Source organism: Salvelinus alpinus, chromosome 26 (assembly GCF_045679555.1).
Source record: "Salvelinus alpinus chromosome 26, SLU_Salpinus.1, whole genome shotgun sequence".
Lineage (NCBI taxonomy): Eukaryota > Metazoa > Chordata > Actinopteri > Salmoniformes > Salmonidae > Salvelinus > Salvelinus alpinus.
The window spans coordinates 38,525,858-38,551,052 of record NC_092111.1 but is presented as its reverse complement, the minus strand read 5'-3'; the positions used below and the strand labels follow the sequence as shown (position 1 = coordinate 38,551,052).

At 44.6% G+C, this 25,195-nt stretch overlaps 1 protein-coding gene across 1 annotated transcript; it reads right to left on the bottom strand.

The window, feature by feature from the left end:
* Positions 1 to 624: 624 nt before the first annotated feature.
* Positions 625 to 18,170, bottom strand: sh3bp5lb (SH3-binding domain protein 5-like, b). Its single transcript, XM_071368990.1, has 6 exons — positions 17,468 to 18,170; positions 17,031 to 17,093; positions 16,011 to 16,139; positions 6,746 to 6,907; positions 3,497 to 3,670; positions 625 to 2,932 (listed from the first exon to the last, which is right to left on the bottom strand). The coding sequence occupies exons 1-6, from the start codon at positions 17,714 to 17,716 to the stop codon at positions 2,288 to 2,290; spliced, it is 1,422 nt and encodes a 473-aa protein (XP_071225091.1). The 5' UTR covers positions 17,717 to 18,170; the 3' UTR covers positions 625 to 2,287.
* Between the last annotated feature and the right edge of the window lie 7,025 nt (positions 18,171 to 25,195).

Below are 25,195 nucleotides of genomic sequence, written 5' to 3'. Positions count from 1 at the left end.
GGAATGTACTACTGCTGTATTTGGGATGCAGCCCATTTACATGAACAAATAAAACACGGTGTCAAGTGGGAGCAGGCAAATGAGAAGACCTTCCATTCATGCTTCACACACCCTATTCCCTACATAGTGCACTACTTTAGACCAGGGTCTTATGGGCCCTAGTGCACTATATAGGGAATAGGGTGCCATTTGAGAGTGACCCACAAACTGACCACCGATCCCAAGTCAGCATTTATCAGCGGATGGAGTGGTGGTAGTGGGGGCATTGTGGGACGAAGCGAATGTGATATTGCCCAGGTTAAGAGGAGGGAGCAGCCAGGTAACGAGGGTGAACGACGGATGGCTGGGCGAAGGGGTAAGGAGTGTAAAAAGGGAAAAACAAAAAAACGCCACAAGTATTCATGGTCAAATCCACTTTAAAACAGGCAAACGATTCAAATCAATGGCACTGGTCTCCATGAACAAAACATTCAAATGTACATTAACAGTAAATACCACATCTTCCTTCCCTCCCTCTCTCTTCCTCCCTCCCTCCCTCCCTCTCTACCTCCCTCCCTACCTCTCTACCTCCCTCCCTCCCTCCCTCTCTACCTCTCTACCTCCCTCCCTACCTCTACCTCTACCTCCCTCTCTACCTCCCTCCCTCTCTACCTCCCTCCCTCCCTCTCTACCTCCCTGTGTCTCTCTAGTGTAGTGATTTAGTGTCCGTGTCTGGTGAGATCAATAAAATCAAGGTACGGTACCAGTCAACAGGTACAAAATGAACAAGAGAAGAAACTGGTCAAAAATAACCCCAGGAAGTGAAAACCCCGATACAAAAACATCGTAACCATCTACTACACCCAGATGTTACACTACAATAGAATTTAGTGGCGTTAAGAGCAGGTGAAATGCAAGTAAATTTTTCAACAATGTTAACTATGGTAAAACACTGGTAAAGTAAGTATTTAAATCTAAAACAATGAAAACTTCACAAAAATTGTCTCACTATTAAAAGGAAGACAGTTAAGAAATTAAATAATTAATGGTTAGAATTGGGATTCCTTGATTACAAAACATGTCAAAGACAAAGGGCCATTAAATTCTCAGAATATGTAAAATAATATTTTAAAAATAGGGAGGGTCAAAAGCACTTAAAATACATTTGAGTAGAATTAAAATATTATTTTTGACGTTCCTCAAAAAAAAACTGTTCTTTATGGTTTACGCAATACTAAAAAGGAGTTCATTAGAACCATTTCCCACCATGCAGTGTAACATCTTGCATGAGTCCTAAATGTCACCCGAGTCCCTATATAGTGCACTACTTTTGACCAGAGCCCAAATGTGCCCTTGTCAAATGTAGTGCACTACAAATGGAATAGGGTGCCATTTTGGACACATTTTCTTGTGTAAGATCAGGATAGCAGACACATTATTTCTTCCCGACAGAAAGCAGAGATTGTGAAAGGTCAGAGAAGTGTTAGGTGAGAAATTCAGAGAAATTCTCTACAGTCTGGTGTCGGAGGGAGTCGTTGGCCCTCTGGGTGCTGGGAACATTTCCAGAACATTCTACTGGGGTAAAAAACACAAAAACAGGTCTAATAACAAAATAAAATGTTTTAAAATCTATTTCTACTGAAGAGGGAGAGAGAGAGAGAGCAGTATTGCCTGTATCAACACCTTTTGTTAATTCCAAGGACGAGCGGAATTACATTTCTGTGGTAAATTCTGTGGTAATTCAATCAATTTGTAAAAAAGCACAAAAGGCGTTTATTAAGGGCCTAATGTCAATATAGAAATAGCATTGATAAAATAAGCTTTGCTGTGTAAAACGTTCAGCTGCATGTGAAACAGTCAGTAGAGTATGCTCTATGTTCCGTATCTGTATTTACACACAGTACTGTGTTAAGACTAGCTTTACCTCAGGTCACTGATATCTTACTGGTGTTGAACAATAGACAGATTAGAGTGTAGGAACTACAAGTCCCACAAGGACCTTGTGAATCACCTAACACTTCCTCTTCTCTCTCTGTGTGCATGATGTACCAGCCACCCTCCCTGCTACTCCCCTCTGCAGTGTCACAATGATGCAGGCTGTGTGCCAAATTGCAACCTATTCCCTATAGGCCCTGGTCAAAAGTAGTGCACTATGTAGGGAATAGGGTTCTATTTGGGACTCATTGTCAGTGTTCTACATTTCAATCCCTCAAACAGAACTTCCACAATCGCCGTCTGTATTCTTTGCTCGCTCTTGATTTCATTCCTTTATCTGATCATTCGTCACACAGTGCCTTCTATTCTGGTTTCACAAACTCACACTTCTATGGTGCTGCTTGACAAAGCTCTCCTGTCTCGCTCTCCCCTCCCTCACCACCTCCAATCTATCCTGCCTTGGAGCAGGGATGTCCATCTCCCTCACAACTCTCTCCTCTGCCCTTGGGTTCCTGTCTCTGTTCTCAGCCATAAGGGACCGGTCCCTCTCCCAGTCCTCTCCCATCAGGCTGCTCACGTCACTCAGGTCCCCCAGGTGCCCCACCGAGTCACATTTCTCCAGGTCCGAGGCGATGGTCTGGAGGCTGATGACAGACATGGAGTCTGACCCTGTCTCTCCCCTCTCCCTGTGTCCCCAGCCCTGCTCTCTGTGTCTCTCCACCCACTGCCTGGTCTTCTCTCCATCAGCCCAGTCCTTCTCCTCCAACCCTCCTCCTCCTCCTCCTCCGCCACAGGCTCCTCCAACCTGAACCCCGACCACAGCTTTGACCTCAGCCTCCGCCCCCACTGGGGAGCTCCGCCCACCGCAGGCTACGGGGCGGGCCCTGGTGGCTCGGACACGCCCCCTCTGGGCATGGATCTGCTCGCTGATTTGCTCCAGGTTGCGCAGGGCGACGGAGTAGCGCGTTTTGACCCTAGCAACGCGTTCATCCAGCTGCACCACCTTTGCCTTGTGCCCCTGTCAAAAAAAAATGAAATTGAAGTAACAGGATTTGTACCCCAAAATGTTTCACTGGTTTCCTACTAGGGTAGGAAATAGGAAATGTAGGAAATAGGGTTCTATTTGGGACTCATTGTCAGTGTTCTACATTTCAATCCCTCAATCCCTGCTCCAAGTGTTCCCTGCTCCAAGTGTTCTTGGGTGAACCAGCTTGTCGAAATCTTGAAAATAGAACAGTGTTATTTTTAATGCTGAGCAGCGCGAGCCTCTCGCGGAGCCGGTCTGCTTTATGCACTGGTTTCGTTTAAATAAAATCAAAAACGGGAGCTTCTCACACTAGCGGATCACGTGTTGCTTAAAACATGGCCGATCAGAAAGAGACTGGTCGTAGCACCAAACCATGAGGGACACCGCAGCTTATAGTGAACTCAGAGTAACAACACACGTTGATGTGTTGTTGTTACATCACACTGGCAGATTGATAGTTACAATGTACTGACTATCCTACAGTGAGTACAATCGTGAACTCGTTTAGAGAGATAAGCTCCTGTGGGTCATTCTGTCTGAGACAAGGCTACTCACCTCTAGTAGGTGGTTGAACTGAGCCTTGAGCTCGAAGTAAGGTTTGGACTTGATGATGAACCTCTTGAGGGATTTCTGAAGGGTCTGGACACGTTGTTCTGCCTCCTGGCACAGCTGAGTGACCCGCTGGTGCTCCCTCTCGCTCCGCAGCCGCTCCTCCTCTGCCTCGTTAACCTGGGGCACACACACACACACACACACACACACACACACACCCCCTCAGCAGCCGTCGGTCATGCCTTTAGACATCAACCCCGCCGCCACTCTCTAGGTGCCTCTTTCCCCATCAATCATCAGCATCCACACTGGCACTTTTACAAGGAGAAAAGAAACAACAGCAGGATCCCTTATTTCACCTCACACCGTCCCTCACACCGTCCCTCACACCGTCCCTCACACCGTCCCTCAGGGAGGAACAAAGCATTATTAAGGCATCAGCAGCACTACCAGCTGTTAGGTGGTGATAATACCTGGGTGAGAGTCCCTCTCTTCAATCTCATATACACACACACACACACGTTAATTGCCCTGTGAATCACTTCCATAGCAGAACAGAATAGCGGCGTGATGAGAACATGAGAACGTGGACGTCCAACCTTGATCTTTATAAAGTGTACTGGTCCGCATGAATTAAGCACAGAGAGAGTGTCCGTCCCCCTGCTGGGAGACATAGTAAACAGCTGCTGACACCCTTAAAACATCCACTCTGAGGCTTAACGTTTCACATGGGACCTGATTCAACTACAAACTTGTAGGATGAAGAGATTGATAGTTCTCACACCCTTTCCCCTCCACCATCATTCACCGTCTACCATAGATAAGCTTTAGCCAGTAGTAAGCTAGTGATAATCTAGTACAGAGATAATCAACTCCAGTACTGGGTCATCAAATCAAATTGTGTCACATGCACCCAATACAACAGACCTTCCTGTGAAATGATTACTTACAAGCCCTTAACTCGATTTCTTGAACTGCATTGTTGGTTAAGAAAATATTTATTAAATAAACAATAAAATAACGAGGCTACAGGTACCGAGTCAATGTGTGAGGATACAGGTTAATCGAGGTAATTTGTACATGCAGGTAGGGGTAAAGTGACTATGCATAGATAATGAACAGCGAGTAGCAGCAGTGGCCATTTGATTAATTGTTCAGGAGTCTTATGGCTTGGGGATAGAAGCTGTTTAGAAGCCTCTTGGTCCTAGACTTGGCGCTCCGGTACCGCTTGCCGTGCGGTAGTAGAGAGAACAGTCTATGAGTGGGGTGACTGGAGTCTTTGACAATTTTTAGGGCCTTCCTCTGACACCACCTGGTATAGAGGTCCTGGATGGCTGGAAGCTTGGCCCCAGTGATGTACTGGGCTGTACGCACTACCCTCTGTCATTGTCTAATACAGAGAACATTTCTGTACCAGGTCTGAATCAGTCCCTGGTTAGAAAGAGAGAATAAAAAAAAACAGAAGTGTTTCAGCCCTCCAGGACCAAAGTTAAACCATTACCATAGACCGGTCCTCGGTCTGCCATAGACCGGTCCTCGGTCTGCCATAGACCCGTCCTCGGTCTGCCATAGACCCGTCCTCGGTCTGCCATAGACCCGTCCTCGGTCTGCCATAGACCCGTCCTCGGTCTGCCATAGACCCGTCCTCGGTCTGCCATAGACCCGTCCTCGGTCTGCCATAGACCCGTCCTCGGTCTGCCATAGACCCGTCCTCGGTCTTCTTAACGGTCTGTCATAGACCCGTCCTCGGTCTTCTTAACGGTCTGTCATAGATATAGCTTTAGCGATTAGTGCTGAGCAATTAACCGAAATGTCAGTTTTTTGTGATTATTAAACTAATTGACCGATGTCGGTTAAATTATTTGAATTCCACTTAGTTCTGGTGTTTTTCAGCCCGACGCGCTGCTTCTCTAGAGAGAAGTCAAGAACTATGTGGGACGCTGAAGGGAGTTGTAGTTTTCATTAGGCAAATATTCAACCTAGTTCAGCAACAAACAAAAAACAAACGTGGTAATTAACTACATGACCATAATCCATTGCGCCTGTTATTTCCGTCTCGGACAAAGATGGGTAGACTTTAAACGCCTGCTACCTTAAATTAGATACACAGACTGTACGAGAGAGTACTGACTGTACACAACGACGAGAGAGAGGAATAGAGACAGTTGGTGAAAGTATGCCTGATCTACTTTGAAGAAGTAGTAAAATGATTTCGTCAGACAGCTCTGCAGCACGCTTAGACAGGCTAGCTAAATAGGATGACTACAGACAGTATGGGGAGTACAGCGATAACACTGTCTGGCTGGCTGAGCAGTCTGACATTAAAAATAACAAAAGGTCTACCTCACGTGGACCTGACAGAGACAAGGGAATATTTTCAACGTTTTGGCAATTGAATGTTCACTATTTTGGGCTTTGGAATTTCCATTAAAAAGCTCTAAATTATTTTAATGTCCATTTTTCATAATACATTTTTTTCTTCTTTTTTTTCCCGAAACTGAAATTCTTGATATTTAAAAAAATAATCAAACCAAACGGACCTCAAAAAGCACTAATCTCTCAGCACTATTAGCCACAAGTATTCACTGTCCAGTACAAAGATAACCAACTCCTGGACTTTGGGTTGAAGTACTAATGGGGTTTTCTTTCTACCTGGTAGTTAACCACTCACCTGCTATACCACGTCTGAATCAGTCCCTGATGAGAAGGAGAAAATGAAACCAGAAATGTTGTTTCGGCCCACCAGAACCAGAGTTGAATAGCCCCTGGCCCTGTATTCATAAAGCACTTCAGAGATCAGCACTCCTGGTCTGCCATAGCTACGACCTGTCCTCTCCCTTGGAGGACCCCCTCCTCTCTCTCTGTACCTTGGAGGACGCCCTCCTCTCTCTCTCTCTCTGTACCTTGGAGGACCCCCTCTCTCTCTCTGTACCTTGGAGGACCCCCTCCTCTCTCTCTCTCTGTACCTTGGAGGACCCCCTCCTCTCTCTCTCTCTCTCTCTGTACCTTGGAGGACCCCCTCCTCTCTCTCTCTCTGTACCTTGGAGGACCCCCTCCTCTCTCTCTCTCTCTGTACCTTGGAGGACCCCCTCCTCTCTCTCTCTCTGTACCTTGGAGGACCCCCTCCTCTCTCTCTCTCTCTCTGTACCTTGGAGGACCCCCTCCTCTCTCTCTCTCTCTGTACCTTGGAGGACCCCCTCCTCTCTCTCTCTCTGTATCTTGGAGGACCCCCTCCTCTCTCTCTCTCTGTACCTTGGAGGTGGCGTGGTTGAGCATCTCCTGCCAGGTAGGGTCCAGAGTGTTCCTGTCTGCCAGGAGCCCCTGCTCTGCCACGTACACCATCTCTCTGGCAGCCGTATGCATGGAGACGGCTCTCTCGTACCGCAACGCTGCCTTCTGCGTCTCCTGCTGGGCCTATGAAAACAACAACCAATCACAGTTCAGTAAAGAACACACAACCAATCATAGTTCAGTGTGAAGAGACCACACAACCTATAAATAGTTTCATAACAGAGATACGACAACCAATCATAGTTCAGCTAAGGACACTACAATGAATCATAGTAAAGAGAGACACCACAACCAAATCAAAGTTCAGTAACAGACACACCACAACCAACCAGACGACAAACCAATTACTAAAGGGACGAATATTTACTTACAGTAATGTTTAAAATGTAATTCCCATTGACATAAATCCATGACTAAATGAAAATCTGATTTAAATGGAAGTTAGGATTAGCCTCTAAAATCAGGAGAATGATGGTGACACTGAGGAAAACAGGAAGTCTCCCCGTCACCAGCTATAAAACAAGAAGACGGCAGCAACAGCTACAAATCATAGAGAAGTGAACCATGAAAATAGCTGATCCTCATCGTATTCTAGTCATGCTAGTTGGTAAATTATGTCAAAGCCAGAGAGGGGGAAGATTTGTCCATGTTGGTTTAGGGAGAAGGAGAGGGGCAATTCGAGACAAGGTGTAGGTCCCAAATGGCACCCTATGCCCTATACATAGTGCACTACTAGCCATAGGGCCCTGGTCAAAAGTAGTGCACTATACAAGGGAATAGGATGCCATTTGGAACACTCAAGGTGACTCAGAATCCCAGGGGAGGGTAGAGCCGATGTACCCGGAGAGAGGCCGCATCAGCAGGAGGGGGCGGGGGGCGGATGGACGCACAAGGTCTGCCATAGACCCGTCCTCGGTCTTCTTCTCTTTCTCAAAGTTTAGGGTCGTCAGGCAAAGATTGATGACTGCTTCACCAGTTATAATCATTTTTGTGACACGGTTCCCTTGACCGTCTGTCTCGCTCAATAGCAGTCAGACGTGTGCCAGGTCAAACCAAGCAACGGTTTTGTGGACAGAATAATAAAAATAAAAATCACCCCCGAAAAAAAAAGAGTGCTTGGTTGTCTTGTCTCCTGAATAGACGTCGACGTAGTTAACACCTAAATGCCTGAATTATACCTAAATTATACCGCCCAGATTCTTTCTACTTTTCTCATCTACAGTGCCTTCAGAAAGTATTCATACCCCCTTGACTTATTCCACATTTTGTTGTGTTACAGCCTGAATTCAAAAAAGGATTGAAAAATGAAAAGCTGAAATGTCTTGAGTTAAGAAGTATTCAATCCCTTTGTTAAGGCAAACAGAGACAGGTTGGAGGAGGAAAAGGTGCTTAACAAGTCACATAAGTTGCATGGACTCACTGTGTACAATAACGTTTAACATGATTTTTGAATGAATACCTCAACTCTGTACCCCGCACATACAATTATCTGTAAGGTACAGCAGTGAATTTCAAAAAACACATTCAACCACAAAGACCAGGGAGGTTTTACAATGTCTCGCAAAGAAGGGCACCTATTGGTAGATTAAATTTAAAAAAGCAGACGCTGAATATCCCTTTGAGCGTGGTGAAGTTATAAATTACACTTTGTATGGTCTATCAATACACCTAGTCACTACAAAGATACAGGTGTCCTTCCTAACTCAGTTGCCGGAGAGGAAGGAAACCACTCAGGGATTTCAACATGAGGACAATGGTGACTTTTAAAACAGTTAGAGTTTAATGGCTGTGATAGGAGAAAACCACAGATGGATCAACAACATTGTAGTTACTCCACAATACTAACCTAACTGACAGAGTGAAAAGAAAGAAGCCTGTACAGAATATAAATATTCCAAAACATTCATCCTGTTTGCAACAAGAAACTAAAGTAATAATGCAAAAAATGTGGGAAAGAAATTAACTTTATTTCCTGAATACAAAGCGTTATGTTTGGGGTAAATCCAATATAAACACTTCACTGAGTACCACTCTCCATACTTTCAAGCATAGTGATGGCTGCATCATGTTATGGGTATGCTTGTAATCGTTAAGCCCTGAGGAGTTTCAGGATCTACGTAAATGAGCTAAGCACAGGCAAAATCCTTGAGGAAAACCTGGTTTAGTCTGCTTTCCACCAGACACTGGGAGATGATTTCACCTTCCATCAGGACTATAACTAAAACACAAGGCCAAATCTACACTGGAGTTGCTTACCAAGAAGACAGTGAATGTTCCTGAGTGGCCGAGTTACAGTTTTGACTTAAATCTACTTAAATCTATGGCAAGACCTGAAAATGGTTGTCTAGCAATGATCAACAAACAATTTAACAGAGCTTGAAGAATTTTGAAAAGAATAATGGGTAAATGTTGCACAATCCAGGTGTGGAAAGCTCTTAGAGACTTACCCAGAAACACTCACAGCTGTAAATTCTGCCAAAGGTGATTCTACAAAGTATTGACTCAGGGCTGTGAATACTTATGGAAATTAAGTATTTCATTTAACACATTTTGCAAAATTTCAACAAAAAAACATGTTTTCACTTTGTCATTATGGGGTATTGAGCGTACATGGGTGAGGGGGGAAAGAAGATATAGCCTGAATTCAAAATAGATTATAACAACAAAATGTGGGTAAAAAGTCAACGGGTGTGAATACTTTCTGAAGACACTGTAGATTTTCCTAACATTGATCACACGGTGCCAGTCTCCTTAAGCATAGACATAGACATAGCTAAATGTCCTACCGATCCTAGTGTCTTCTCCTTTTCTCTGCTGCATTTTCATAGCATTGGCCGTGAGGTTGGTTGCTGCTAACCAGATCACATTTCCAATCCATGATTTGCTTAATTGGTTTCAATTAGATCCCTGAGGGTTACACTAAAAGATTTCCATTAGTTCTATTACAGTTTGGAAATACCCTTCACAACGCTGATTAAACATGGACTGGCACTCGTGCCCCGTTTCACCAAGGGGACCTCAGACTGGGGTGAAAAGTTCACCTTCCAAAGGTTAAATGTTTTACGTAATCAATAAGGATGATTCATTAGGCGGCTTCATGTACTACGCCTATAACAACAACTTGGGAGGTTAAATTCATATAAGAATCTTAATGAAAACATTTATTTATTTTTATTTTTTTTTACACATTCATGTGTGTGGATTAAGTTATGCAAATATACAGTGATAGTATTCAGACCCCTTGACATTTTGTTATGTTACTTATTCTAAAATGGATTAAATACATTTCTAAAAAGTCCTCAGCAACACACACACAATACCTCATCATGACAAAGCGAAAACAGCTTTGAAAATTTTAGCAAATTTATTAAAATCAGAAATACCATATTTACATAAGTATTCAAACCCTTTGCTATGAGACTTGAAATTGAGCTCAGGTTTATTCTGTTTCCATTGATCATCCATGAGATGTTTCTACAACTTGGAGTCCACCTGTGGTAAAATCAATTGATTGGACATGATTTGGAAAGGCACACACCTGTCTATAATCAGGTCCCACAGTTGACAGTGCACGTCAGAGCGAAAACCAAGCCATGAGGTCGAAGGAATTGGCCGTAGAGCTCCAAGACAGGATTTTGTCGAGGCACAGATGTGGGGAAGGGTACCAAAAAATGTCTGCAGCATTGAAGGTCCCCAAGAACACAGTGGCCTCCATCATTCTTAAATGGTAGAAGTTAGGAACCACCAAGACTCTTCCTAGAGCTGGCCGCCCAGCCAAACTGAGCAATCGGGGGAGAAGAGCCTTGGTCAGGGAGGTGAACAAGAATATGATGGTCGCTCTGACAGAGCTCCTTTGGAGATGGTTGTCCTACTGGAGGGTTCTCCCATCTCTGCAGCACTCCACCAATCACATCTTTATGGTAGAGTGGCCAGATGGCAACCACTCCTAGAGTAAAGGGCACACTTGGAGTTGCCAAAAGGCACCTAAAGACTCTCAGACCATGAGAAACAAGATTCTCTGGTCTGATGAAACCAAGATTGAACTCTTTGGCCTGAATACCAAGCATCACATCTGGAGGAAACCAGGCACAATCCCTACAGTGAAGCATGGTGATGGCAGAATCATGCTGTGGGGATGTTTTTCAGCGGCAGGGACTGGGAGACTAGTCAGGATCGAGGCAAAGATGAACGGAGCAAAGTACAGAGAGATCCTTGATGAAAACCTGCTCCAGAGCGCTCAGGACCTCAGACCGGGGTGGAGGTTCACCTTCCAACAGGACAACAACCCTAAGCACACAGCCAAGACAATGCAGGAGTGGCTTCAGGACAAGTCTCTGAATGTCCTTGAGAGGCCCAGCCAGAGCCCAGACTTGAACATCTCTGGAGAGACCTGAAAATAGCTCTGCAGCAACGCCCCCATCCAACCTGACAGAGCTTGAGAGGATCTGTAGAGAAGAGTGGGAGAAACTCCCCAAATCCAGGTGTGCCAAGCTTGTAGTGTCATACCCAAGAAGACTCGAGGCTGTGTGCAGGGGTACAGGCTAGTTGAAGTAGTCTGAACATGTAGGTGGGGGCGACATGACTATGCATAGGTAACAAACAAACAGCGAGTAGCAGCAGTGTACAATGGAGGGGGGGGGGGGGGGGGGGGGGGTAGAAGCAGTCTAATGGTTTGGGGGTGTTGAGGGGCCTTTTGGTCCTAGACTTGGCGCTCCGATAACGCTTGCCATGAGGTAGCAGAGAGAACAGTCTATAACTTGGGTGACTGGAGTCTCTTACAACCTTTCCTCTGACACCGCCTACTATATACAGTTGAAGTCGGAAGTTTACATACACCTTAGCCAAATACATTTAAACTCAGTTTTTCACAATTCCTGACATTTAATCCTAGTACAAATGCCCTGTCTTAGGTCAGTTAGGATCACAATTTTATTTTAAGAATGTGAAATGTCAGAATAATAGTAGAGATAATTATTTCTTTCATCACATTCCCAGTGGGTCAGAAGTTTACATACACTCAATTAGTATTTGGTAGCATTGCCTTTAAATTGTTTAACTTGGGTCAAACATTTTGAGTAGCCTTCCACAAGCTTCCCACAATAAGTTGGGTGAATTTTGGCCCATTCCTCCTGACAGAGCTGGTGTAACGGAGTCAGGTTTGTAGGCCTCCTTGCTCACACACACTTTTTCAGTTCTGCCCACAAAGTTTCTATAGGATTGAGGTCAGGGCTTTGTGATGGCCACTCCAATACCTTGACTTTGTTGTCCCTAAGCGATTTTGCCACAACTTTGGAAGTATGCTTGGGGTCATTGTCCATTTGGAAGACCCATTTGCGACCAAGCTTTAAATTCCTGACTGATGTCTTGAGATGTTGCTTCAATATATCCACATAATTTTAAATCCTCATGATGCCATCTATTTTGTGAAGTGCACCAGTCCCTCCTGCAGCAAAGCACCCCCACAACATGATGCTGCCACCCCCGTGCTTCACGGTTGGGATGGAGTTCTTCGGCTTGCAAGCCTCCCCCTTTTTCCTCCAAACATAACGATGGTTATTATGGCCAAACAGTTCTATTTTTTTCAGACCAGAGGACATTTCTTCAAAAAGTACGATCTTTGTCCCCATGTGCAGTTGCAAACCGTAGTATGGCTTTTTTTAATGGCGGTTTTGGAGCAGGGGCTTCTTCCTTGCTGAGCGGCCTTTCAGGTTATGTCGATATAGGACTCGTTTTACTGTGGATAGATACTTTTGTACCCGTTTCCTCCAGCATCTTCACAAGGTCCTTTGCTGTAGTACATTTATCTCTAGGAGACAGAACGCATCTCCTTCCTGAGCGGTATGACGGCTGCGTGGTCCCATGGTGTTTATACTTGCGTACTATTGTTTGTACGGATGAACGTGGTACCTTCAGGCGTTTGGAAATTGCTCCCAAGGATGAACCAGACTTGTGGAGGTCTACAATTTTTTTTCTGCGGTCTTGACTGATTTCTTTTGATTTTCCCATGATGTCAAGCGAAGAGGCATTGAGTTGGAAGGTTGGCCTTGAAATACATCCACAGGTAGACCTCCAATTGACTCAAATGATGTCAATTAGTCCACCAGAAGCTTCTAAAGCCATGACATCCTTTTCTGGAATTTTTCAATCTGTTTAAAAGGCAGTCAACTTAGTGCATGTAAACTTCTGACCCATTGGAATTGTGATACAGTGAATTAATCTGTCTGTAAACAATTGTTGGAAAAATTACTTGTCATGCACAAAGTAATGTCCTAACCGACTTGCCAAAACTATAGTTTGTTAACAAGAAATTTGTGAAGTGGTTGAAAAACGAGTTTTAATGACTCCAACCTAAGTGTATGTAAACTTCCGACTTCAACTGTAGGTCCTGGATGGCAGGAAGCTTGGGCCGTACGCACTACCCTCTGTAGCGCCTTACGGTCAGATGCTGAGCAGTTGCCATACCAGGCGGTGATGCAACCGGTCAAGAGGCTCCAATGGTGCAGCTGTAGAACCTTTTGAGGATCTGGGGACCCATGCCAAATCTTTTCAGTCTCCTGAGGGGAAAAAGGTTTTGGGCACGACTGATTGTGGACTGTAGTCCACAATCAGCTCCTTTGTCTTGCTCACATTGAGGGAGAGGTTGTTGTCCTGGCACCACACTGCCAGTTCTCTGACCTCCTCGCTATAGGCCGTCTCATCGTTGTGTCGTCAGCAAACTTAATGATGGTGTTGGAGTCGTGTTTGGCCACGCAGTCGTGGGTGAACAGGGAATACAGGAGGGGACTAACTGAGGGGCCCCCGTGTTAATGATCAGCGTGGCAGACGTGTTGTCTCCTACTCTTACCACCTGGGGGCGGCCCGTCAGGAAATCCAGGATCCAGTTGCAGAGGGAGGTGTTTAGTCCCAGAGTCCTTAGCTTAGTGATGAGCTTCGTGGGCACTATGGTGTTGAACGCTGAGCTGTAGTCAATGAACAGCATTCTCACATAGGTGTTCCTTTTGTCCAGGTGAGGAAGGGCAGTGTAGAGTGAGATTGCGTCATCTGTGGATCTGTTGGGGCGGGATGCGAATTGGAGTGGGTCTAGGGTGTCTGGGAGGATGCTTTTGATGTGAGCCATGACCAGCCTTTCAAAGCACTTCATAGCTACCGATGTGAGTGCCACGGAAAGGTAATCATTTATGCAGGTTACCTTCACTTCCTTGGCACAGGGACTATGGTGGTCTGCTTGAAAAATGTAGGTATTACAGACTCGGTCAGGGAGAGGTTGAAAATGTCAGTGAAGACACTTGCCAGTTAGTCCGCGCATACTTTGAGTACATGTCCTGGTAATCCGTCTGCGGCTTTGTGAATGTTGACCTGTTTAAAGGTTTTGTTCACATCAGCGACCGAGAGCGTTATCACACAGTCATCCAGAACAGCTGGTGCTCTCATGCATGCTTCAGTGTTGCTTGCCTCGAAGCGAGCATAAAAGGCTCAACTGGTAGGCTCGCGTCACTGGGTTTCCCTTTGTGGTCAGTAACAGTTTTCAAGTCCTGCCACATCCGACGAGTGTCAGAGCCGGTGTAGTAGGTTTCAATCTTAATCCTGTATTGATGCTTTGCTTGTTTGATGGTTCGTCTGAGGGCATAGCGGGATTTCTTATAAGGGTCCGGATTAGTCTCCCACTCCTTGAAAGCGGCAGCTCTAGCCTTTAGCTCGATGCGGATGTTGCCTGTAATCCATGGCTTCTGGTTGGGATATGTACGTACAGTCACTGTGGGGGCGACGTCATCGATGCACTTATTGATGAAGCTGATGACTGAGGTGGTGTATTCCTCAATGCCAGTGGATGAATCCCGGAACATATTCCAGTCTGTGCTAGCAAAACAGTCCTGTAGTGTAGCATCCACGTCATCTGACCACTTCCGTATTGAGCGAGTCACTGTTACTTCCTGCATTAGTTTTTGCTTGTAAGCAGGAATCAGGAGGATAGAATTTGTCAGATTTGCCAAATGGAGGGCGGGGGAGAGCTTTGTATGCATCTCTGTGTGTGGAGTAAAAGTGGTCTAGGATTTTTCCCCCCCTGGTTGCATATGTGACATGCTGGTAAAAATTTGGCAAAACTGATTTAAATTTGCCTACATTAAAGGCCCCGGCCACTAGGAGCGCTGCTTCTGGGTGAGCATTTTCTTCTTTGCTTATGGCCTTATAGAGTTGGTTGAGAGCGGTCTTAGTGCCAGCTTCGTTTTGTGGTGGTAAATATATGGCTAGGAATAATACGAATGAGAACTCTCTTGGTAGATAATGTGGTCTGCAGCTTATCATACGGTACTCTACCTCAGGCGAGCAATACCGAGACTTCTTTAAATATTAGACATCGCGCACCAGCTGTTATTGACAAAAGACCCACTCCCCCACCCCTCGTCTTACCAGAGGTAGCGTCTCTGTTCTGCCGGCAAATGGAAAATCCCACCAGCTCTATATTGTCTGTATTTTCGTTCAGACACGTCTCTGTGAAACATAAGATGTTACAGTTTTTAATGTCCCGTTGGTAGGATAATCTTAATAGTAGGTCATCAATGTTATTTTCTAACGATTGCACGTTAGCAAGAAGAATGGAAGGCACTGGGAGTTTACTCGCTCGCCTCCGGATTCTCAGAAGGATCCCCGATCTGCGTCCCCTTTTCCGGCTTCCTTTCTTCACGCAAAAGGCATGGCTCTGGGCCTGTTCCAGTGAAAACAGGATATCCTTCTCGTCGGACTCGTTAAATGAAAAAATGTCTTCCAGTCCGTGGTGAGTAATCGCTTTTCTGAAGTCCAGAAGTTATTTTCGGTCATAAGAGACGGTAGTGGCAACATTACGTACACAATAAGTAAAACAATTAAGTTACACAAAACGCAAAAAAAATTAAATGGCACAATTGGTTGGGGTAATGTCAAATGTCAGCCATGTTCTTCGGCGCCATTTTCCCCAAAAACTTTTTTTGCTTTGTCATTATGTGGTACTGTGTGTAGATTGGGGGGGGAGGAACAATTTAATCAATTTTAGAACAAGACTGTAACCTAACAATATTTTTAAAAAGTCAAGGGGTCTGAATACTTTCCGAAGGCACTGTAGGTTGACAGAGGCTGGGTAACTAAATGGCTATTTTGCCACACCAGAGATATTAAAAACCTTTCGATGAGCACCCACAAACCACTCAAAACACACATCCAGTCCGACACACAACCCCACATAAACACCAACCTCTTTGGCTAGTCTGCGGGCTTCGTAGTAGGGCCTGGCCTTCTCAATGCAGGTCCCTACCTGGGAGCCCTGAGCATTGAGCTTCCTGGCTGAGTCAGTGAGGATCCTCCTGTAGCTGGACCTAGCATCCTGAAGGAGAGAGACATTCCCCAGTTAACCTCATAGCTCAGTACTGTAATTGATAGGCTACCATCAAATGATATCACTCCAATAACATCCTCAAGAGGTCTTCACAATAGACCTTGAGGCAAGGGAAGTAAGTCATCTCCTGCACACTGCTTCTCTGTCCTCTGCTCAATAACAACATATGAAAAGGTAAACCTTTACATTACTGTGTGCAGTGAATTAACAGTGTGTTGACGAGGACCTTGCGGCTTAGTGAGACCTGAATCACATGACATTATCTATGTCAACACCAAGAGAAAGAGTGACTAGGCTACACCCCAAGAAAGACAGCTTATAAAAGTATAGCACTAGCATACACTGGGTATACCAAACATTAGAAACACCTTCCCTTTTTCCCTGTCGGGGCATGTCGAAAGGCCCATGTTGTCTCCAACGCTTCCCACAGTTGTGTCAAGTTGGCTGGATGTCCTTTGGGTGGTGGACCATTCTTGAAATAAAACAGGAAACTGTTAAGCGTGAAAAACCCAGCAGCGTTGCAGTTCTTGTATGTGTGGCCTTCTGATTGGCATAAACAACCCATGTCTCTATTGTCTCAAGGCTTAAAAATCATTCTTTAACCTTTCTCCTTCCCTTTATCTACACTGATTGAAGTGTTGATAACATCATTAAGGGATCATAGCTTTCAGCTGGAGTCACCTGGTCAGTCGGTCATTGAAAGAGCAGGTGTTCTTAATGTTTTATATACTCAGTGTATATGACTATCAGTCATACAGACACCGTACTGTGTTGGGTTGTGTGACTGATAAGTCTGTTCTGGGACAAATAGGCCTAGTCTCCCCAGACATGTTAGATTTGATTCTGGGTTTGAGGCTAGCTGACAAAGAGCTCACTCACATCCAGTTTCAGTTCCAGCTTGTTGATTTCATCACTGGCCTGATTGAGGTGCTCCAGTTCCTCCTGAGAGAGAGAGAGAGAAAAAGGTAAAGGTTTAGTATTGGGACTGGCCTTCATCACAATAAGAGAGAAGGTTTCATATTGGGTTTGGCCTGGCTATAATCTTCATTACAATAAGTATGAAAAAAATCCCTGTGAAATTGTGGAAGCCATTTGCAAAGCAGATGTGGGATTTAAATTGCAATTAAGCTAAATTATGCAAGCGTATGCCATACTGACATTCAGTTTGCCTATGGTTATTTACAGCTAATGTAGCTATATTGACAGTGGAATATAAGCAGTATTGGAGCATGGGTTTGCAATGAAAAACATGAAAGAAGTCAGATACTGTACAGGCTGTTGTACTACAGACACGTTCATTAAAATGCTAAACTTGCCTGAATTCTAGGGTCCAGTTCCTCTTCATATTTGCCTTCTTCATTAGCAGCCTCAATCTTTTTCCCAGTGACACCATCATCCTCACATTCTGTTTTCATCTTGTCCAGAGTGTTTTCGTTCCCTCCCCCTTCTCTCAGGATGCTGTTGTCCCCATCCTCAGCCTCTTCGCCGGGGGTCTCCTCGCGTATATCCGACGGTTCGGGACCCCCAGAACCGAATGGACTTTCAAGCGAGTTCCCTGGTTCCATTTGTGGCCGACTGTGTTTCGGGGTTCGCTCGTCCAGAGGTGAAGCGTCAATTTATGCAAGTCGTATAAATGTACAAATACGTGCTACGTGCACCACATGTCGGAAATTCACGTTTGCAGTGAGCAACTATTCCTAGCTAAACTAGCAGCTAGGTCTCTGATGTTAGCTAGCTAAATGCTGTAATCAAGCCATTGCTTTAATTGGCTGGCTAACTAGCTAAGGTTAGCTAGCTATTAGCTGGTATCGCGCTGAATTTGCAGGTACGTAATTAGCTAGCTCAAAATGTAGCTCCATTTACGCCAGATTACGTCAATACATGATCTGTCCTGTAGTTTGAACCAGTACAATTACTTTACTTTCAAACCGGTCCTTCTGACATCTTGTCATAACATGACTTTCCGATAAATCAGCAAAAAAACATAAGATTGAAGGCATTAAACATTTATGTGGCTGTATCACTCCCCTGCCCTGTGTTGATAGCACTTGGTGTCGAATGTATCAGCTGTGGATTAAAAAATATATATAGTTTCATTGATATGTTAGATTTAATCATATTATACAGATTTTTTTTATTTTTAAACATTGGAAAAACATTAAATAGCAGACTTGCATGTTAAATCCCCACATTTTAATGCATGGCTCTTCTGCAATTACTGAACCTTTATATAACTAGGCAAGTCAGTTAAGAACAAATTCTTATTTACAATGAAGGCCTACACCGGCCAAACCCAGACAACACCAGATGGATCTCCCATATCACTGCCGGTTGTGATACAGCATGGAATTGAACCAGAGTGTCTGTAGTTAAGCTTCATAGTACGGAGATGCAGTGCCTTAGACCACTGCGCCACTCGGGAGCCCATTCAGGAAATGCATACAACTCATGTCTGAAAAGTTTGCTGGTAATGCATAAAATTACAGGTATTGTCATACATTTCTTCATATCATTTTATTTGCCCACCAACCCAAAAAGAGACAATGGACAATATCAACAACAAAAACAGAAACAAAGCACTTGCAGTTGCTTACTCCATTTTGTCTTTCCCAATACCAGTCACTGTAGCCTGGATACCAGTCTTTCCTAGCCAACTCCTTATGGAAAAATATAATTTAATGTAAAAATTCCTCTCGTGATCCCTCTCTCATGCCCCTTCTGTTTTCCTCTCTTAATCCCTTTCTCATGCCCCTTGTGTGTTATCAAGTGTGACTCTTCTGTCGTTTCCAGAACCTCTTGACTTCGCTGTGTCCCTGCGGGGGAAACCACAATCACTGTGAGCCACGTTCTGCCACACCAGACAGCCCAGGCCCTGGGGAACAGATACAGACAGAGAGTGTGGGTGTTAAAAGTGATAAGACAGAGCCTGTGCCTCAAAATAGCACCCTATTCCCTATGTAGTGCACTACTTTTGACCAGGAAGGTCAGACATATTGCTACATGTTAGGCTAATAATGGTAATGGAATTCTAACATTTGTTGATCTACAACCCGTTTTAATAGTTCAAAACGTCAGAGGATGGGTAGAAGACGGTAGCCAGGCTAATTCATTTAAGAGTATGTTTTATTATGCACGGTTAATCACTGCTCCCCACAAGAAAGCAGCGGCAATGTCTCTTCAGCTGGAGCTGGAGCCAACGTCATAGGTTGGAATTACACCTCAGACCTCAAGTTCCTCCCTTGTTTCATTACAATAACGTTCATTGGTGAGTTCATTGACAGCCAGAGAGAGAGAGAGAGTGAGAGAAAATAAAACAACAAGATATCTGACCTGAGCAATGTCCCTTAACACCTCAAAGTCAGCCCGGGAGAGGAACTGGTTATACAGCAATCCTGAGATGGACAGATTGATAGAGAGGTAGAGAGGACGGGCGGTACAGTAGAGAGGAGCGAGAGACACAGAAAGAATGAATCGGACGCAGGTAGCTGGCAGCTGACATCAATACTCTTTCACTCTATTCCAGTTTACAGCACATCTGAGAGCAGGGGTTACAACTCACAATACACATAAAAACACAGCCTGTATTGACTGAGTGTTATCCTACAGGGACAGGCCACCTTATGTCAGTCATAACCCTACTGGGGGAAGAAAATGAAGCCCAAAGAAATCAATCAGCTTTGTAAGTCCTCAGGGAGTAGCTAGAGATCCCTTGGACAATGCAGGAGAAAATACAGGCCTGGGGCCTGTATTTAGAAAGTGCCTCAGAGTAAGGAGTCAGGATTTTTTATGGATCAAAGTGAGACTTAGGTGGTGGGCGTGGCCAATGGCACTAGCAAGAGCAGTGTACGGGCTTCTCTTTTCTTTCTGGTGATTGTAAATTCTCAAAGATTATCTTATTAAAATATATATATAGGTTCATTATCTTTTCTACTTTATATCTGGTTTTAGTCGTTTAAGTTTACAATGAAAATGAAAACATTTTAATTATTTTCATCAATAAATAAATAATTTACATTTACACCCTAGTTGGCCCGAAAAAACACTAAGGCCGCCAAGACACAGGAAAAAAAAAACTATTTTAGATCACAATGAATAGTATTAACATGGATAGAGGAGACCTGATCCCAGATCAGCACTCCTACTCTGACATACTTGATACAAACGGGTTTCATTTCAAAGAACTGAAGTCTTAAGGCCTGTTTTTCCCAACAACTGATTTTGAATTCCTATTACAGTTTTTCTCAATTGCTAAAACACTAAAAAACCCATTGGCTGAACAAAGTTCTCAGTTGCCTGGACTCATTTAGCTAATTATGCAGTCTGTTGTCAATACCTTAAACCATTTCACATGGTAAAACACAATTTGCAGATCTCACTTAGACTTTTCAGCAAAACTCTAAACACATTCTCATTCTCAAAACACATTCTGCACTCTAATGCACATGTCATCCATACTGGTAAACACAAGTGGCAACAATCAAATACAAATAGAGAACACAAGTCATTGATTGAACACAACCACTCAAAATTGATTTAACCTGTTTCAAATGATGCGACACAACCAATATAAGCCAGTTCAGAGAGCAAACAGGTTGTTGAAGGTGGGAAGGAGAAAGTCTGAGAATGGATAGAAGAAACAATGTGAGAGGACGAGGACGAGTGCGAGGTGGGCAAGGAAGAGGAGGACGAAGAGTGGAAATATCTGATGAAATTCGAGCAACAGTTATAGACCATGTTCTTGACCATGGACTGACAAGGAGGGAAGCAGGACTTAGGGTGCAACCCAGTTTGAGCCGATTTTCTGTGTCCACCATAGTGATTTGATTTGATTTGACATTCAGAGAAGAACCGGTACAGTATACTACTGTATTTTTGTAATTGCAAATTGACTGTACTACACTATATGCAGCTGTTTCAATAGACATTTGTAAAGTTAATCACTGTATGTATTGTACTGCATGAATATGTTTTGTAACTGCACAACTACTTTTTGTAGAATTGCAAGGCTGCCACATGCAGGTGGAAGGACAACTATATTCACTCGGGAGCAAGAGGCCGTTATAGTTGGCATGGTCCTTCAAGATAATGCAATACGACTCAGAGAAATCCAGGAACGAGTGATACAAGACAACACACACTTCCAGGGAATCGACAGTGTGAGCATTTCCACAATTGACCGTGTCCTCCATCGTAACAGGATGCGAATGAAACAAGTATACAGAGTACCTTTTGAGCGCAACTCACCAAGGGTGAAAGAACTGCGAGCTCAGTATGTGCAAGTAAGTGTACATTCAGAAACATTTACTGTAATTCAGATTGTCTACAGTACTAACACATACTATGTGAATGACATTACTCTTCAGTACATACAATGTATGTGAATCAGAAGCCTAATTGTACTCTACAGTATAGCACTGTCTCTGTACGACTTACAAAATCCTACATACAGTATATTGTATTTCTACACAGACAATATTTGACTTGGAATCCTTGGACAGACCCCATGAGTTCATCTTTATCGATGAAGCAGGCTTCAATCTAACAAAGAGGAGAAGGAGAGGCCGAAACATGATTGGACAGCGGACCATTGTTGAAGTCCCTGGTCAACGAGGTGGCAATGTCACAATCTGTGCTGCTATCAGCAACCATGGTGTTCTACATCACCATGTTACACTCGGGCCATATAACACCCAGCACCTTCTAAGATTTATTGCCAATCTAAGAGATATTTTATTTGAGCAGCAGGTTCAAGAGCAGCAGGGTCAAGAGCTAAATGAGAATCCCATTCCCACCTATGTGATAGTGTGGGACAATGTCAGTTTCCACCGAGCTGCTCAGGTAAGGGAATGGTTTAACATCAATGGGCAGTTTATGTACTTGTACCTCCCTCCATACTCGCCTTTCCTGAATCCGATTGAGGAGTTTTTCTCCTCTTGGAGATGGAAAGTGTATGATAGACAACCCTACACCAGAGTAAATCTGCTGCAAGCCATTGTCACGTTTCTGACCTTATTTCCCTTGTTTTGTATTTATTTAGTATGTTTCATTTTGCGAGAGGAGTCAGAGGTTATGTAAATAGCGCTTGAAGATGAGGTTTTGTGTTGAATGTTTTCAGGAAATGGAGCAAGGTTTCAGAAATTGTGTTTTAGAAATTGAGAAAAACTGTAACGGCATGTCTCATATGGTTATTACCAGAGATAAGAGACACTGGTTGCCCCTGGGTGAGAGAGCATGATGTCACCCACCATTAGGTGGGACGGACAATATTCATCACAATAAAAAAAAAAAGAGAAACCTGCTCGTGAAAGCTTGTATTAAACACACGCACGCACACACACACACACACACGGCCTCACCCTCAGTGAACTGTAGTCAATCTCTCTCCAGCTCCCATAGTCTGGTCTGTGGGGTGGGGGGGGGGGGGGGGCAGCACTTGGTTCTGAGAGACACAGAGAGAGCAGGTAGAAGTTAAGCTTCGTCCCAAATGGCATTCTATTTCCTATGTAGTGCATTACTTTTGACCAGGGACCATAGGGCTCTGGTGTAAATTACTGCACTATATAAGTAATAGGATGCCATTTGGAACACACTAATCTAGCATGGTAATGTAAGGATGAGCCTCTAGTGTGGGAGTAGGCCCAGACTGGTCGGTCAGCTATTAATGTAATCAACACGGTAAAGAGGGCAGAGGACTGAGAGGAGGAAGAGACAAGTAAAAACAGAAAGAGATGGTGGGAGGGGGGACGAGAGAGAGAGGGAGGTGGGACGAGAGAGAGAGGTGGGGAGAAAGAGAGGAGGAAGGGGACGAGAGAGAGAGGGAGGTGGAAGGGGGGACAAGAGAGAGAGGTGTGGAGAAAGAGAGGCGGAAGGGGGGACAAGAGAGAGAGGGAGGTGTGGAGAAAGAGAGGTGAAGGGGGGGACAAGAGAGAGAGGTGTGGAGAAAGAGAGAAGGAATGGGGGACAAGACAGAGAGGTGTGGAGAAAGAGAGGCAGAAGGGGGGACAAGAGAGAGAGGGAGGTGTGTAGAAAGAGAGGTGAAGGGGGGGACATGAGAGAGAGGTGTGGAGAAAGAGAGGTGAAGGGGGGGACAAGAGAGAGAGGTGTGGAGAAAGAGAGGCGGAAGGGGGGACAAGAGAGAGAGGTGGAAGGTGGGACAAGAGAGAGAGGTGTGGAGAAAGAGAGGCAGAAGGGGGGACAAGAGAGAGAAATAACAGACCACCAATTCGTGTGCAGTATCACAATCAACTAAAACACACAGCATGAAGAGAGAGACACAAACATAAATACTTCCCCACACAGAACAACCATGTATAACAGTGAAAACTAAAACACAAATACACTGAAGACTGAGGTGACCAAGAACCCGATCACTCTGACAGAGCTCTAGAGTTCCTCTGTGGAGACAGGAGAACCTTCCAGAAGGACAACCATCTCTGCAGCACTCCACCAATCAGGCCTTTATGGTAGAGTGGCTAGATGGAAGCCACTCCTCAGTAAAAGGCACATGACAGCCCGTTTGGAGTTTGCCAAAAGGCACCTAAAGACTCTCAGACCATGAGAAAAAAGATTCTCTGGTCTGATGAAACCAAGATTGAACTCTTTGGCCTGAATTCCAAGCATCACTTCTGGAGGAAACCTGGCACCATCCCTACGGTGAAGCATGGTGGTGGAAGCATCATGCTGTTGGGGATGTTTTTCAGCGGCAGGAACTGGGAGACGAGTCAGGATCGAGACAAAGATGAACGGAGCAAAGTACAGAGAGATCCTTGATGAAAACCTGCTCCAGAGTGCTCAGGACCTCATACTGGAGTGAAGGTTCACCTTCCAACAGGACAACGACTCTAAGCACACAGCCAAGACAACGCAGGAGTGGCTAAGGGACAAGTCTCTGAATGGACTTGAGTGGCCCAGCCAGAGCCCAGACTTGAACATCTCTGGAGAGATTTGAAAATATCTGTGCAGCAACGCTCCCCATCCAACCTGACAGAGCTTGAGAGGAACTGCAGAGAAGAATGGGAGAAACTCCCCAAATATAGGTGTGCCAAGCTTGTAGTGTCCTACCCAAGAAGACACGAGGCTGTAATCACTGCCAATGATGCTTCGACAAAGTATTGAGTAAAGGGTCTGAATACTTATGGAAATGTGATATTTCAGTTTAAAAAATTTTATAAATTGCCAAAAATGTATAAAATCCTGGTTTTGCTTTATCATTATGGGGTATTGTGTGTAGATTGATGAGGGGGGAGAAACAATTTAATCAATGTTATAACAAGGTTGTAACCTACCAAAATGTGGAAAAGGTCAAGGGGTCTGAATACTTTCCGAAGGCACTGTATCTACAAAAGTATGTGGACACCCCAGAAGAGCTCGGCGACTTTCAACATGGCACCGTCATAGGATGCCATCTTTTGCAACAAGTTTCTGCCCTTCTAGAGCTGTCCCGGTCAACTGTAAGTGCTGTTATTGTGAAGTGGAAACATCTAGGAGCAACAACAGCTCAGCCGCGAAGTGGTAGGCCCCACAAGCTCACAGAACGCAACGTGTAAAAATTGTCTGTCCTTGGTTGCAACAACGCACACTATAGAGTTTCAAACTGCCTCTGGAAGCAATGTCAGCGCAAGAACTGTTTGTCGGGAGCTCAATGAAATGGGTTTCCATGGCCCGAGCAGCCGCACACAAGCCTAAGATCACCATGTGCTATGCCAAGCGTCGGCTGGAGTGGTGTAAAGCTCGCCGCCATATAACTCTGGAGCAGTGGAAACACGTTCTCTGTAGTGATGAATCACGCTTCACCATCTGGCAGTCCAACGGACAAATCTGGGTTTGGCGGATGCCAGGAAAACGCTACCTGCCCCAATTCATAGTGCCAACTGTAAAGTTTGGTGGAGGAGGAATAATGGGGCTGTTTTTCATGGTACGGGCTGGGCCCCTTAGTTCCAGTGAAGGAAAATCTTAACGCTACAGCATACAATGTCATTCTACATTCTGTGCTTACAATTTTGTGGAAACAGTTTGTCGAGATCAGTGTGGAAGAACTTGACTGG